This window comes from Centruroides vittatus, unplaced genomic scaffold (genome assembly GCF_030686945.1).
Source record: "Centruroides vittatus isolate TY-2023 unplaced genomic scaffold, ASM3068694v2 contig_484, whole genome shotgun sequence".
NCBI lineage: Eukaryota > Metazoa > Arthropoda > Arachnida > Scorpiones > Buthidae > Centruroides > Centruroides vittatus.
The window spans coordinates 2,308,226-2,325,044 of NW_027122274.1; the positions used below are offsets into that span (position 1 = coordinate 2,308,226).

At 42.7% G+C, this 16,819-nt stretch overlaps 1 protein-coding gene across 5 annotated transcripts; it reads left to right on the plus strand.

Moving 5' to 3' along the window:
• Positions 1 to 941: 941 nt before the first annotated feature.
• LOC136978017 (transcription factor Sox-6-like) lies at positions 942 to 16,534 on the plus strand. 5 transcript variants are annotated; one of them, XM_067273657.1, is made up of 13 exons: positions 942 to 1,206; positions 7,251 to 7,604; positions 8,064 to 8,271; positions 11,779 to 11,889; positions 12,213 to 12,458; positions 14,211 to 14,392; positions 14,744 to 14,858; positions 14,928 to 15,024; positions 15,107 to 15,241; positions 15,438 to 15,605; positions 15,672 to 15,879; positions 15,949 to 16,141; positions 16,244 to 16,534. In XM_067273657.1, the coding sequence occupies exons 1-12, from the start codon at positions 1,193 to 1,195 to the stop codon at positions 16,118 to 16,120; spliced, it is 2,010 nt and encodes a 669-aa protein (XP_067129758.1). In that variant the 5' UTR covers positions 942 to 1,192; the 3' UTR covers positions 16,121 to 16,141; positions 16,244 to 16,534. The 5 variants fall into 5 exon arrangements, 4 of the variants coding, with proteins under 4 accessions (XP_067129758.1, XP_067129757.1, XP_067129756.1 ...); XM_067273656.1 differs by having other exon boundaries at positions 943 to 1,206; positions 7,248 to 7,604; XM_067273655.1 differs by lacking the exon at positions 942 to 1,206 and adding an exon at positions 2,859 to 3,152 and having other exon boundaries at positions 7,248 to 7,604.
• Positions 16,535 to 16,819: the final 285 nt, after the last annotated feature.

Consider the following 16,819-nt stretch of genomic DNA (forward strand, 5'->3'; position numbering starts at 1 on the left):
TATTCTGAGTTTTTCCCATTCGTTCTCTAAGACCATCCGAAGGCAAATCATCCTTTCATTATTATACTCCCATTCTCTTATTCGCATTCCATTTAAATATAAAAATTTTAAAAATCCAAATATTTTATAAGTTAATTTTAATTACGCTTAGATTAATTATCAAAAATATTAAGAAAATAAAACAATATACACGACTCGAACACTATTAATTACCCTTTTTCTACGCCTATTTTAGTAGGCAAGGGGATGCGTTCGATTATGCAAATGAATCATAATCGACTCGCCAGATGTAAGCTTAAGCAAGCAATTTGGTAATTTATATAGGGCTTAAAGTTCTTAAAGTTATCTTAAAACTTATTACTGCAGAATGAAATAATTTAAATTTAATTCTGTTTGTCGTACTCCTTATAACTGATGATAATTAGGCCTAAGCTTGCTTAAAACCATCCGTTCTTACGTGTATTATACTAATTTTCGTTATTACAGAGGGGTAATTTTATCCTTTCAAGCTATTGTCTTCATCCAAAATACCTCGATACTTTCAGGGATCCGGAAATAACTTCATTTCTTGTCATATTTCTGATCCTTCGGATACTTAGCTCTTATTTCCGAGTTTCTAAACCCGTTACTTACACCTTGTGTTGTTTTAGTAGGAAAATAAACAAGGTAGAAACGATTAAACGACCTTTTCCTTAAATTTTTATAGATGTAAGAGAGGTTTAATTAGATCCCATTTAAAAAAGTAGCATTAAAAACGTTTAAACGATTCTTTTCTCGCGGCTGTTGGTCGTGTTCTGTGCTACGTCTTAGGGAAGAAACAATGAGGAAATGTTTAAATGTGTGTTTGTTTAATTGTAGTCCACGTGACGTTTCCCTCTTGTTGTCGAGTCCTTGTCCCGATTTCTGACGAGACGGAAGCGTTACATCGCTGGAAAATTTCATCCAACACGGACACCTCCGACTCTAACAATTGCCGGCCGCCCATTGTTGCGCACACAAACAATTCGCCGCGCTTCGATTGGTCGACTCCTTGTTTCAACCTTCCTGGTTGGTCGCCCCGATTGGTCGGCTGCTCTCGTCGCTACTTGGCATTGGACGCCACGCGCTATTGTCGCCCGAATGTCAGACACGTCGTCCCGTCAGACAGTAGAGAGGCGTCCCACTCGGTTCGCAGAGTTCCTCCGACTCCTCCATGCTAATAGAGATGTAAGTAAGCCTTTGCTTCCCTTATTAATGAACTGGACACGTTTAATAAGTAACGGGTCGCGGTTCCGATGGCGCGGGCGGAGCCGCCGATCGGATGTGACGTAATCAACGGTCACCGTATCCGGTCACTGTCCGAAAAGGGTTATCTCTGCGATCAATTGACCCATCGGCGCTAAACTTTCTCCAGTCTTTACACGGCTTCTAATCAGTTACGGTTTGCTAAAGGATAAATACCGTTCGATCCGCTAATGACGTCATGCCGTTATATACAAGAATTCGTGTCTAGGGACACATCGACTTAGTACTTTTCGAATATTTAAAATTTCAAATACCGCGTCGAAAATGATTAAAAAATTCTTCGATAGTAAAAATTTCAAATATTGAAAAAATAAATTAACGATTTACAGACGAGACCGGAAACACTTTGATAAAACGGCAGCTTGCGGTGAAAGCTCCGACCAAAACAATTTGGTAAAATTACTGTAATTAACCCTAAACAGATTATGATAATCTGATTAAGAAAAGACCACAGGATCGTCCGTGTATTATTCTTTCGACAATAGCATTTGCCTGCCAATAAAGTCATCGATAGACGACGTTTTCGGCACCTCTGGTCGGGTTCTTGCGGAAATGCTGGTCGATATTGGGAACAAGCCGCAATCACCCACGTGTTTTTCTAGCGCTTGTAGCCCCTCGTTGGGGACCCAACGCGGCAAATCTATATTTAATAAAACTTGAGCGCTTCCCGGTATTAAACGGCATTTCGTGCTACCTAAGGGCTTCCGACTTACCTCTGTTGTGGAGCGAACTACAGACGATCTACATTGAAAAATTTTCACTCAGTAATGCAGAAAAAATCTTTATTTGTTTTCAGAAGGCGTGGAACCAAAAGCTTATTCTTTACATTTTCGTAAATAAAGGTGAGCCCGTGTTGGAAGTTGACCCCGTAACACACAGAAGCGACTGTTTAGAGAAACCAAGGGGTTAAAAACGACTCCGCAAGCGAGAGAATGGCTTTTTTGTCTCTTATATTCGGAGTCGTCATTCAGAGATCAGAGTTGCCGCATCGGTGAGATCAAAGCGTCGAAACACTTGTGGAAACGATAAGTTTGGTAGGAGTATTACTGCAGCGATGAATGAAGTGTTTGTCTTTGATTGTTTGTACAGCATGACGGACGTTTGTGTCAGATCTGGTCGCCGGCAGCGTCGAATGTAATGGACTTCTCATTGCCATCTATGGCTGATTGACTATCTATAATAGGAGACGACACGTCTTCCATCGACCACGCTGTTTTTCACCTCCTCTTCTGACACAATCCATTGTGATGTCTTGGTTCTGTCAATGCCGCCGCGCGCACACAAAACTGGTGGCTGGCGCAAGAATCTTCCAGGCCCTTTGGTACATAGCGGCTCTTTCCACTTCCTTTTATTCTTCATCAATCAGAATTCTCTCTTCTTCCTCTTTTCAACAAGAGAAGAGAAAAGGAAGATAATTGACAAAATTCTTTCTGTCTTTCGGACGATCTGTCGATATTTCAAAATTGGAACCCTTTAAGAGACGTTCAACTCTCGTGTAGGTAATTTAATATTTAAAAGAAGTAAAGCTAGAAAAATCCAGGTACATTCCACCATGTTAGCGAGTCGATGTACGGGGTCCGATTATCAAAACCGGAGCGTTGTTTTTCTTCTTAAGAACCGGGGAAGAGGCTCATCATTAATTTATCTGACGTGAGTCACGATGAGACAAATTCCGGTCGTCAGTGTTGTGGTTCAATGGACGACGACACCGTTAAGTTTTGAGCTAGCTCCCATGAAAGTTGCATGCAGTTTGCTTTGAGTGCAGATCGCCTCCAGGGTCCATTAGGAGTGGATGGGACATTGACGCTGGCCGCACACAATGGGCTCTTCCCCCGCCACATTGTATCGAGCAGGAAATGGATTTGTAAGTAAGAGAAAATCGTCACTGTTCTGTGTCATTCCTTCCAAAAACGAAACCGCATCTTTGCCTCCGGCTATCCCCTTTTCAATTATTTAATTTCTGCATTGATCAGGTTATTAAGGTCCGAATTTTTGGTCGGACGAATAACTTTTTCTAACAGGATTCGGATCAAGACAAATTCGAAGCAATCCCTAAAAATCGAAGCTTTAAGAATCGGAAGATGGAAGAGAAAAATTTATTTTACTTGAGAAGATCGTGGGTATTCTAAAGATTACTTCACGCCTCCTTTAGAATATTCGTAGAGAACGGAACGAAGGTTAAAGTGGGATCATTACCAACGAAGAATTTTAGAAAGTTAGAGAATAAGAAGCGGCAGATGACTGGAAGTTTTCTTTCGTAAGAGAAAAAGGTCAATTTGGTTGGCACTAGAAAAGAGCCGAAGAGTATCGAAATAATTATTGGATTGAATAATTGATGTTCTGAATTTTAATTCGGAGTAGTTAAACACGAAAGACATTAGCTTCTGCATCGATGTTGGCGTTTGAATAATTGATCCCCGTATTTAAAAAACGGCTCTTTTACCCTCTGAGGGTTAATTAAGCAGTTAGGCGAGGCGTGTGACGAAATGACGGAGGGTGGGAGACAAACAAGTGTGATTAGAAACATCGTTGTGCACAATCCATTAATCTTTTTTACTCCATTGCTCCGTCCATCTGTTGCTGCACGCCAGTGACATTAATCAGTTGCCACTCTCAAATTACTTCTCTCAGATGGATGGACGCGCGCGGAAAAACCGGGACCTCGGCTTAAGAATCCTTCCCCTTTCACTCGATTTTCTACTTCTGCGAAAAGTGCCTCTTCTACAAACTTATAAATCCTTTCTTCTTCTTCGGTTTTAATCCTTTACCGTAATTTTTCTACTTAACAAGTAATCTCTAATTAGCGATGGCAATTCTTGAGAAATTGCCAATGATTTCTTTTGATACAGGATACAATCAAAATAATAAAATTAGTTTTTGATTGAATATCCTTAATGTACTGTACATATTTCATTTCTTCCAATATTATCCGCTCTACAGCCAATAACTTTTATTTTAATTCTAATGATAAGGCTATACAAGCTATACATATCTTTATATGTGCATAGATGCATGCATACACATTAATTTATTGAGTTTTTCCACTTGTAGGCTGAGACTTAAATGCTTTTCCTCGTTTCCGATGATTATTGCTCGAGACCTGCAATTGGACTCTACAAAAACACACTTTATTTTGATCACCCCTTTCATATAAAATTATCTTTAAACCTCAGAAGGCCACTATCTGTTATAAAAATTAATATTTCCTATTAAACAGGGTCCACCAATGGCCAAGTGGTACCAATAACACCACTGAACACTTGTAGTTGGTCATCGGTTCGCATCTGACCAAAGGGCGAGCCGCGTGGAGTTATCGCGATTTTTTTCATGTGTCTATACTTAAATAGAACCCCTAAAGCCAATTTAAGTATTAGTTCCCCTAGTTTCTCAAAGAAAGTCCCCCCTAGAGGCATTCCCCTTGGCAGATCACCCACATATTGCGTTGCCTTATTTTACCATTCCTTCTTTTTTAAATAGAGAAATTTTACTTAATACGAAGAGAAATTTCTGTTTTAGTATTTAGGATTTGGCCTAATATCTTTAGTGGAAATGACTGAATCTCTCAAACTTTTGCAACTGCTTAAGAACTGAATTTTAGCCTACAGCATTTGAGTTACGATAAAAAGGGTTGTTCTCTTGTCGAGATTATCTATAGGCCCGGATCGAGGGGAGGAGCACAACCCGTAAAAACTGCAATTAAGTGAAGATCTAATGTTAATTAACTGTGAAGCCCCTTTACGTCACCACTGGCCACATTTAAGCCGTAGATTGCGAGAGGGAGCCTTTTAATGAAAGCGAGGGACGCTTTATGTCGTCCAATCACAATCCCGCTAATCCAATTTTACTTCTCGTTTCGTTCTCGTCACCGGGCACGTGACGTTGCCAAGCAACTACCAACGACACACCTTCCCCCAACAGCGCCACTTCCTTAAGTGCTTCCGAAATAATAAAAATTCAAAAAAAGTGCATTACGAATCTCGACAGTCGGCCGAGAGCCGAACGTTTTTCACTGTTTGTGACCCACCCGATTGGGAATGCATCTTGGAAAATTTCGAGTTCTCTGTCTAAGAGCCGAAGTCTGTCTCGTTCTTGGCTTTCCTAAGACGGAACTCGTATGAATTTAGCAAAATATGGGAAACAAAGAAATGTATTAATTCTAATTCTACCCCTTTCGGCGTTGAAGAGTTTCGGAAACGATGAAGGAAGAGAAACTATTTAAAGAGATGGAGCAGGAAGAATCCACGATCTAAATTTTCCTCTCCTTGGTTTAAGTGGGCGGGAGGCCCTTTCCTTTTCTGAAATTTGTGTTAATATTTATTTTAGAAATTGCGGTGTACACAAGAAGCGGCCCATCGATCGCAGTCCCGCTTTAAACGAGTGTTCTTCACCCTCCTCGATTCGAAGCGATGATATACATTCCCTTCGATACTACGCCAGTTCGGGCCTAATTAGGTTAGGAGCGGGATGTATGCCAGGACGAACCGCCGAGTACCCCGGTAAAAGAACGCCCTTGACTCTTCAAAATATTATTAAATAAAATTAATTAGTCAAAGTTTTTCGTAGCAGGCCAACCACCGTCAAACATCTCGCAATTACCTTTACCTCTGCGTCATTAATAAAACCCCACTTAACTCTTTCAGTGGCGTAAAAGTCGTTTATTACATCATTAATCTAATTCAGACAGCGGGCCTACTATCCTTTTTACACTTTTCCTCAGTTTAAAGCGCCATTGGCTCGAATCTGTCAAGGGAAGGCAACAGGTAGGTGAGGTCAACTGTCCTCTATCGTTCTTCCAGCATTGAACCTCAGGTTAGAGAATGCGGAGGGCTGCGTAAATTAGAATAATAATGGAAGTTCCTACGTTAAAACCTTAGAAATGTAAACATTCCTCACTTCTTAGATTGCCGAAGTGAGATTTTCTATGTTCAAAACTTCGTTTTACACGACTAGAATCGATCAAAAGAGGGAGAGTGTTTATGAAGCGATTCTAATTTAGATGCTACCTAATATTGGATGTAGTTTAATTGCTAATTTTTAGAGCAACCGAAAGAATCCACAGCAGTGCTATCGTGGGTTGACTAATATAAATGGCCACAGTTTGTAATCGGGAAGGCTCTTCCTGTTTATACAATGACCAAAACTTAGATGGTCCAAGCGATACGGGTACGTCGGGTGTGCGACTACTACTTAATTAAAATAAAAAACAATAAGCAGAACGGGCGCCGCTACCGCCTCTAGCTTACAATGTAGGGAAGGAAAGCGGGCGAGTGGACGCATTAGGTGGTGGTGGTGTGCTAGTTTAATAAAACTATTTCCTCTCCTCCTGCGTCCTAATGCATCAAGCGAAAACAGGCTTCGTAATGTTGCTAATGATGCGGAAATGACAGGTGAGCTGTGCAGTCAACAACTGCACCGCCCCACCCTAGTGACTAATTGCCGTGCACTTGGCTCCAGCGCCACCTCCTGGAAAATAACCCGCGCGGACGCGGCAAGAAAGCGTCTCTTTTGTATGAAATTTTCATTTCCACGTCCGGCCGCTTGACTCCTCCAATTTGTTTCGCTATTGGCATTCCGGACGTTGCACGGTCGTATCTTTCTTTCATCCCAACACGTTATTTTTGCCAGCTCCGGCTAATGGCCGTCCAGTTTGTATTCGGTTGGACATCGTTTCGACCCTAGACACCTAACTCGGCCCGACTCTCTTCGTGGCCCGCCATTAGTATGCCCATCGAAAAGGTGCAGCGGCCGTCGCACCTTTACATCACCTGTCTTAGTCGCTACCGAATCTAGTTACTGCTTGTCGTTTGCCTGTCCGGGTCGACTTTAATCGACGACCAGATTCGCAATGTCACCAACACCACTTAAATTAATAAAAAGATGATTATTAAAATATTTTCTAATTCGTTTTTTTCGTCGATCAAACGGGTAATGATCTAATTTTATATCTTGGCTTGTGTTATCAGAAGGATGTCTTCCAAACGCAAAAGTCCTCCTTCCAAACTGTCGACCGACGAACTGAAGAATGGTCCTTTAGAGATTCAATTCGACAGCAGCGAAGACGACAGTAAGACTTTCCTGCAGGAAGACGACCTGTTGACGGAATGCGACGCGGAGTCCACCGACAGTGGTAGCAAACCCCCTCCAGAATTGCCCACTGATTCCGAATACGATACCGACAGTTGTCACAATTTGACGACCGATCCCCTCCATCCTCGCCAAGAAATCCGGGCTGGCAAGCGTTCCATGGATGATGTCCTTAAGCGCCTCACTTCCAAATTCAACAATGGCACGGCCGTTCAGGAGAGTGCCGATCAACACTGGTAAGTCCCCCACTTCTTTTTTAATTTCTTCTTCGTTTACAATATTTTAAATTGCTATTTTTTTTATGATCGTTTCGCATTCTTAAACTGTATCCGAGGCACACGCTCAACTACAAAAGCGGCAATCTTGATTTTCGAAAGCGAAAATGAAATCTTTTAAAAGTATGTATGTCAATTTGGTCATCTTCTGTTGTTTTAAACTGATACAATGAATGTAAAAGTGATAAAATAAACAATTTCGTGTTTGTTTTCGGTTGAAGAGCGTGACCTGCCCTCTTGGCAGAAGAGGGATACTTCAGATATTTGAAAAGAGTTATTTGTAGATTATCTTAGTATCGATACTTTGCAATGCTTACAGATTAACTACCGGGAATCTTATATAACTACATTATTCTTTTGTTTTCTGTTTCGTTGGCCTAAGTTTTCGATACTCGACTTATAAATTTTTCGTTTTTGTAGCCAAGTTTTATCTTCGGCTAGTGCGCCCGGAAACGAAGGAAATCAAATGAACCACATTCACCCCCTGATGCTATTAGATAGCGAGCCTTTCCGGACGGCTCTGGCCGGAGATAGCCTCCGAGAGAAGGAAAAGCGGCTGACGGAGATGATCAATCAGTTGCAACAATTGAGGGAACAATTGCTCTTCCAGCAAAGGCAACAATCTCAGGTGAGGCTCCTAAATTGCTCGTTGGACTTTCTACTGTTTAAAACGAGCGATTTTCTTTTTCTAGTTTGTTTTCAAAGAATGTAAATATTTTGTTGGCTCGTGCCGAAGGAAGTAGCGTCCAAATTTCGTTTCTCGTGTTTATTCAGTAGGCCTGCTTAATGGGATACCGTTGACATCTTCCTCGCGATTGGGCACGTTATGAGATGCGATTAGCTCAGTCGAGACGGTATCGGTATTTGGTCAGTGCAAATAAAGTTAGACCAACGTTTGGAATCTGATTCAATTTAGAATTTAAATTAAATGTAATCATTTCGTTATTTGGGTTTAGGCCAATCTTTTGCATATTCGATACTTAAACGTAGAGTTTAACAGGATAAAAAAAAATTTACATGACGTAATTTGCGAGTGTTCCGAGCTTTCGAAGGGGGTTCTTTTCGAAAGATACTCCTCTAGTATCACCAAAAAAAAACCGAGACGAGGTTTTGTTTGCACGAAAGAATAACCCGGCCAGTTCGATAAATATTTAGAACCGAAATGCGATGGTAATGGCTGAATGAATGATGACTTATTTATGGTGGACAAAAGATTTTTCTTCGGCCCGGGATCGGGGAGATCGATCTTTCGATATATCAATTTGGTGACAGCCGAATTGTTTCTTCTTTCGGAAGAACGAGTTTTCTGTAGATAAAAATCCCAAAAGTGAATCCGGTCCGTGTTTTTGTCCCCGGTTTCCCGGTGACAGTCGATATTTTTATCAAAGGAGAACCGAGTGGCGTAAGATCGTATTCGCTGACCGGTAGTTCTACTTTTAACACGTGAAGACGATTTCGTGTCAGATACTGGCTCTCGTTTATCGGCCGATTGCCGTTTTACTTGTCACTTTCTAAACGAATCCACAAATTTAATCCAACCAGAAAGTTTCTATTTAACGTTTTTCTTTGTTTTTTTTTACTATTCTGTACGAAGTTTAAAGCGTGTAAACATTTTGCATCTTCTTTACAACACATTTTGTTCATCAGAAATTCAAAGCATATTTTAATCACAAGAATATATAGGCAAGACTAACCCCGAAATCCTAGTTTTTTGAACTGTTTTTCCCCTCTTCCAATGTCGACAGTTATTTGTTACTCTATGTCACTGCCGACTTTTCAACCTGTCTTCCCCATTCAACAGTGGTCCCAAATACGAGATTGTGATCCGAGATTGTTAAGGCCTGGGGCATCTCGACGAAGCATCTCTAGTTGGACGTGGTGCCTGGTCCCGTTCCCGTATTACAGACGAAAAGAGAGGAAAGGGAAACGGAAGAGGGAACGGATCTTGATTTATGAAAGGGGGCAAAAAGTAGCCTTTGAGCGGAGGCGGAAAAAAAACAAAAAGTGATTGTCGGAAAATTTTTGCTGGAAGATGTCCTGGGAGAAAAAGAGGCAGCCAATGACAGCAGGGCCATTAGCATAATAAAAGGGAGCTTGCCATTCTTTTCATTAATTTCTCAAACCCTTCGCATTTGCATGAAAAAACAATTTGCCTTTGTTTCTCCTCATTTCCCAATCTTTTTTACCTCCAATTTGTTTTTCCAGTTTGTCTCGCTCCACTGCGCCATTCTCTTTATTGTTTACCGAGTCCCACCGGGGTAATTAAAACCGAAAAGAAGATTTTTTGGCGCGAATGGCCATCCGACCGGCCGGACCTTCGATTCTTGTTAACATCACTTAAAACATCTCCCCCCAAAACGGCGTCACTCGTAACAATGAAGTCTTAATCACGCGCTAAATTTAAATTGATCCCCACAGTTTTGCTATTTAGCGCTGGAGTTACCGAAATTTATTCTTGTTTGATGGATTTATGAATCTATTTCTAGGCAAAAAATTTAAATTTTTAAATTATGTTCCCCATTTCGGGAATTTCTACACTAGAGAGATAATTATATTATAATTTTTTTGGACTAAAGTAGGGATTAGGGTTTCGAGCACCACGTCACTCTTCGTAATGACGTTAACAGGAGATATATACACTAGTAAAACACTTTGGGAAGCGGCACCCGCAAATTTAGAATGCATTGCCTTTGCTCGGCACCTGTACAGATGTTGGGACGAGCGAAGTTGACTCGGGGCGCAGTAGGAAGCGGCACCCGAAACGCGACAATGGCGCATGAGTGAGAGCGGTCTCGGGCCATTACTTGGTCCGTAACCCCCCGAAGGTGGAGATAATCCGGGACGGAAGCGCCGCCGGTGACAGTCGCACCTGTAATGAAGATCAATGCGGCTTCGGCCGGCGTTGGGCTTTATGACGTGTTACGACTATCATTACAATGTACCAGCGCCTCGTCTCCAATTAGTTTCGGCCCATTTCTTTTCCGTATTATATGATGCATTGTGGGCCGGCCAGCGGTTTGTCATTCGACAGTCCACCGGGGGACAACTATGACGTCGCGCTACGCGGGTTACGACACGCGTGGGGTTAGCCGAAGACGTTACGTAGCGCGTCCTAATCAGTTATGACGTCGAAAGGGTTATTAAAATGCCGCCCGCCGCACATTACGGCCGTGACGTGTGGCTGCACTTTTAGCACATTGTTCCAGTCGTAAACAGGTGGGGTGTGACGCACAATGATGGCCAGTCATTACGCCCACCACCGCTTTATTACGGGACGGGGTTTTAGGGGGTTTATCTCCGCTAATGGGAAGATTTGTGCGGATACATTTTTTGGAACAATCCCAATTACTCCCCGGCGGATGAATATTTGATGGGAAAGTATTAGTTCCCCGGATTTCCATCAAGTATTCATTTGCCAAACAAAACCGGGCGCATCGGCCCTTTTGCGCAAAAAAAGCAAAACGAATTTTAAGAATAATTGGCTTGCTGCAACCCAATCAAATATTCAATTATCTGCTGCAGAGGATCAACGCGACTCGAGCTTTCTTCCGGCCCGCCGCGGGCCTCCTACTGGCGTTTTGGCGCGTACCTGAACCTAATTGGCGATCCCGGGTCGTCGACGCTTAATTAAAGATAGCGGTGGACCGGCGCAGTTGCGGTCCGGCCTCGCCGGGCCAACAGACAAAGCTGAAAGCTTTCTGCGCGTGTTTTCCGCCAAATTGTTTCTCGTCCGTCGGGAGGAGGAAGGATGATGTTTGTCGAGGATAGAAGCACCGATGCGGCCTCCCCGGGAGGCACCGGACCTTTGTCGACGGCACGAGAGAGTGGTCCCACGCGACTGCCGCACGTGACGAGCTAATGCAGACGGGGACCTTCTCCATGTCATCTGCGTCAGGTCTGGGCGCAGAGGCCTTTCTAATGGCGGCGGCAACATCAAGGCGATTGTCGAGCGTACAGCATTGTCAACCCAGGTGGAGTGCGGGCCGCTCGCTGCCTCCCCTCGCCTCCCGGCCTTTCTTAACGATCGGAATTTTATCCGCAGCCGGTGCCCTCTAATCCGCCCAATGTCCGTTCTGCTCCAAAGTAATTGTATCCCAATGCAAGTATTGACTCTGTACTCTGTTTATTTACTTAGAGTTGTCAAGAAGAAGCGCAGCATCGGGACGTACAAAGAAAGCAGCGGGAACAGATCGAGAAACAACAACAGCAACTGGCTCAGCAGCAGCATAGAATACAGGAGCTGCAGGTAAGCCCAACGCCGGAATAAATACTTTTTTGGCTATTCCTTCTGCCCTTCGAAATTTTCCGGTTTGGTCATTCGCACCTCACGAAGCCGAAAGCGCCATCTAGTGTCCGTATCCGACGAGAGCCGGGTGGAAAGCGACAATTGCTGCTCTCCAACGGACCAAATGTCGATAGTGAAAAGTTTCCGGGATTCGCCTTTGAAGTAGCCTACGCCTTGTCCAATAGCTGACGGCGTCGTTCGGCTTACGTCGGCTACGATTGGCCATGCGGCGGTACTTTCGCTTCGTTGGCCACTCTATTAAGAAGAATTGTTTTTATTTTCAGAATCGCCTGAATGGGCACTACATCGCCGCTTCCAGCAAACCCCTATCTCCTGCCCTGTCCACCATACCTCCTCAAGGCTTGATGTTCATGCCGGTTTTCGACAGTGGACTGGCCAGTGCGGCCGCCCCGGTGGCCGGACTGACGACATCGGCGCCCCCGTTACCCCCGACGGTGCCCTCGAGACAGATGTCTCCCAACTTGGCATCGCAACTCGTGTCAGTAGCCATGGGCGATACGCCACCAACGGTAAGCAGAAGAACAGACAGAAAGCGACTAGTAATTAGATTTACCACAGAGGGGGGAGTTGCGCCATTGTGTGCCTTATGCTAATTTTTTCTTTACCTGTACCTGCCAGGTGGGACGGGAAAGAGAAAAGGAGAAGAGAGCGAGAGAGAGAGAGAGAGAAAGAGAGAGACGGGAAAAAGGAGGGAGAAAATGGAAAGCTAGATTCAAAAAAAAAAAAAAAAACTGACGAGTAAGTTCAAAGAATGCCGACACTCCACCATTTTTGTTGTATCAGCAAGATGTAAATCAGGACCTCGATGGGCCAGAAATAATTGCAATTCATCCTCCGTTCCGTGCCACAGAACTGGGCAAATTGAATCAGAGACGTAGGAATGGTGGGGTAGCTCCCACTTCAATCTTTGATGTCGCATCAACTGGAATTGGAACAAAAGCCGGTGCAGGCAGCATGAAATATTAAGAGTGCACCATTCCACCGTACGTTATAAATGTTCATTATTCAATCGGCCTGCATTAAGACATGAAAAATTCATGCAGATGAAGTGCATTCTAACAATAGATGATAAAAGCAACAACAAATCTGGTCCTCATTGTACCCGCTGTAGATTTCGAGTCCCTTTGATTCCTGTTTGCTTTTATCTCCTGCCCTGCCCGCCTTTCAGTCGCTTGCAGATCAACGCATCCCGCCAAATTGACTTTGCATCGTTACCTTACGATGTACAATACGTAAAAGCCTCTTCTTTCTCCTCTCTTTGACCCACCTCTGGCTGGTCCGTTCAATTACGTAAGCCAACAAGTGGCTGGAGTCAAACGTGCATCTTCCATTCTTTAGGTGGCCCGAGTGAAATTTTCACCCCGGGCAACGTCGGGACGTCCGGTTCTTCCCTCCTCCGCCCAATAATCCGAGTCTCACGATAGCTCGCAGCGGCACAAAATGGTTTCTGCGAAGTGGAGAGATGGGGAGGAGCCCCGTCCATGACGTAAAGAATGAGTAAATGCGGGTAAAACGATATTCCAGTCGGGAATAGTCTCGGATGCGAGATGACGAGGGCCTACTATCGCTGCCGTTCCATCCGCTTCATACCTAAAAATTAATAGCGTTTAGCACAAAACACCGATTTAATCACTGTTTTGATTTTTTCAGGATCACGTGATCGTTGCCCGCCCGTGACAGGTTTTTAATTTCTTTTCAAGGTTTGGATTTTAAATTTTTAGTTAATTTTATTTTGTTTATTTATTTATTCATTTTCGTCATTTTATATAATGTTTTTTTTTCTTGAAAACCAAACACGATTTGTTCATATGCGTGTTGCCAAATCATCGATTTTAATTAAATAATGTCTCGACCCTAATATGTAGGGATGGAAAGTGAACCCATTCTGCCAGCCCAAGAAATTACTCTTATTAATTTATGGCTAGTTTTTTTCGCTTTTAAAGCGGAAGAAGAGCGGCCATTAAAAAAGAGTTATTAAAGCAGGCGGCAGCACTGTTGACGAAACGCTGTCCTTCCTTAATTCTGCATCAAATATTCATGGCTCCCTCCTACTTTCGCCCGCAAGAAAGCCGCCGATGCCCCGTCAGGTGAAGCTTTTAATTCGTCGCACGTGAGGTAAAGTCGCCAATTAGTGGCACGTGTCGCCACTGGAAAGAAAACGGGAGGAACGTCCGCCCTAGGCTACATCCCGGGACGGCCCTTCTTCCCGTCCACCCCACCCGCTCCTTACATTTAATATATATTTTTTTTCCTCCATCCAGATCTCTCTGACCTCGTGGATGTCACATCCCGTTTTGCCTGTCACTAGTACTTCCTTGTCGCCTTCCTCCCTCAACGCTTCTTCAAACTGTGTTTCCAGAAATCAGGTGTCCGGACAGGAATCTGATGCCCCTCTCAATCTATCTAAACCCAAATGTGCGTCGATGGGCAGCAACTGTAGCAGGTAGGTCTAAACGTGCTCGTCGGTTTGGCTTCTTAAATTTTCCACCATATCGAATGCTTATGCTTTAAAAAAGCGAGTTTGGCGCCTTTCCTCTTTCCGCACGCCACATAAATCATCTTTCTCCTCTAAGCTTACAGTTTAAAATGCCGAGGAGGAAATAAGAAAAAAAAGGGTAGGATTTTTGCATCAAAAATCGATTGGGCCGGTTTCCGATCGAGTAGATGAAAGAAATCCGACATAGTTTCTCTCCCCGACGTCCTGACGGGTCCGAAATAGTTATTTAATTTTCGAATAATTCAAATTTGGGGCTCCCTATCATCCCGTTTCTAACTATCATCATCCATTTTACAGTACCAGTTGCAGTCCTTCTCCACAGACTAGTCTACGACACGAATCTGCACCGCCTTCCTTACCCTTGTGCCCTACTGCTCTGATACAATCCGTTTCCGGTTCCTCCACCCTTCCCGTAAGTGTCGACTTAATCTACAATTCTTAATTTAGGATTACTGTCCAATTTACTAATTCTGTTTGGCAGGTAGCGTCACAGTTCATGACTGCTTCTCCCCATTATAGCCATATAACAACTCATTTGAGAACGTCTTTCTCTGCCTCGGATCTTATTGGGCATTCAGGTTCGAATATTATCGTTAACAGAGTTTATTGTTTTTATTATTTTCTTTAAAAAATAACTGTCGAATCTTTTATTTTTTCTAGTAACTCCGAACAAAGATACAATTCGCCCTCTCTTGGGTAACGAATGCAGCGACTTCACCGTTTACATGAATACGACGCGGAAGGATGCTATCGATACCAGCGAGAAAAAAAGTGAAAATGTCATTAATTGTCAAAGTAAGAATTCATTTCGCTTAATTTTCTTACAAATTAAGAAGTTTTAGAGCACTTCGGAAGCCTTTTCCAGCGTTTAATGGTGATCGGAATCTTCAAAAATGTCATTTTCCGCTAGAGAACTGATCTATCGCAACGTAAAACTGAATGAAGATCCAAACAGAATTGATTTGGCAAGAGAGAAATTTTTTATTTTCAGGTAAAATTCTCGGAGCCAAAATTATTCGACAAACTAAAAAGGACAGCGATGGCAAACCGCACATAAAAAGGCCTATGAATGCGTTCATGGTATGGGCGAAAGACGAAAGGAGGAAGATCCTGAAAGCGTGCCCAGATATGCATAATTCGAACATATCCAAAATTTTAGGTGAGTAATGGAGGCGAAGCATCTCTCACTTGTTGTATTTGTTAAAAAAGAGCATTTTCCGTTCAGGTGCAAGATGGAAAGCCATGTCCAATACGGAAAAGCAACCGTATTACGAAGAACAATCGCGCTTGAGCAAACTACACATGGAGAAACACCCCGATTACAGATACAGGCCAAGACCTAAGAGAACATGCATCGTAGACGGAAAGAAGTTGAGAATATCGGAATATAAACAGATTATGAGGAATCGTCGACAAGAAATGAAGAGCCTCTGGTAGGTGCATCGTTCATTGTTTTATACAGAAAAATACGCAAAAAGTAAGTAGAAGAATCTTGTATATAGGTATCGAGAGAACGGATTGGGTCTTCTGGATCCACCTACACTAGTCAATCCCTTGATGAGCGGAAATGCCGAGTTGATGAGAGCGAAGATGTCCGGTGGTACCACCAATGGTCTATCGGAACTGCAAGCTTCCGACCCTTCCACATCGTTATCCGTTAGCAATTCCACTTGAGGGAGATCGTCGTGGGCATAGGTTGACCTAATTATACTTCCAACAATTCTAATTTTTCCTTAATTCGATCCCCCCTCCTCGATTTACTCATGTAGTAAATACAAGTGTGTAATGTTCTTACAGGTTTCATATCAACTGCCGAGTTGGTGTGCAGCATGGACGTTTGCCTGTCGCGAATCAAAATGGAGTGGAGAAATGAAATTTGTAAATTTGTATCATTTTATTCAGCCGAATGATGCACGAATTTTGCACAATTAGGAAGGAAACTTCGAAAAATTCTTCAGTTGCACAATTTTACGAAAAAAAAAAAAAATACGAACTGTCATTTTCATTTTGATTGGTTGTTTCTTCTTGGAATATTCCTTTAATTGTTCAATAGTTCCTCCCGAAAATAATAAAATTAAGAAAACAATTCCCAAAACAAATTTTTTTAAAATTCTTTAACCCACAACGCTATCGAATTTCTTAAATTAATAGGCCTAAGATCATCACATTATTTTTTATCTACTCATAATAATAAATATTAATCTCGCAGAAAGTATATTTAAAAAACAAAACGTGTGCCCTACATTAAGATTTCTATGCGGAAACGCCGAACCGTTTGGACTATATATCAGAATAACAATATTCATTCTTCATCTGGAAATTTATTATCGAATATAAAACAAAATGCACTTACTTTACTTCCTTCCGGAGAGC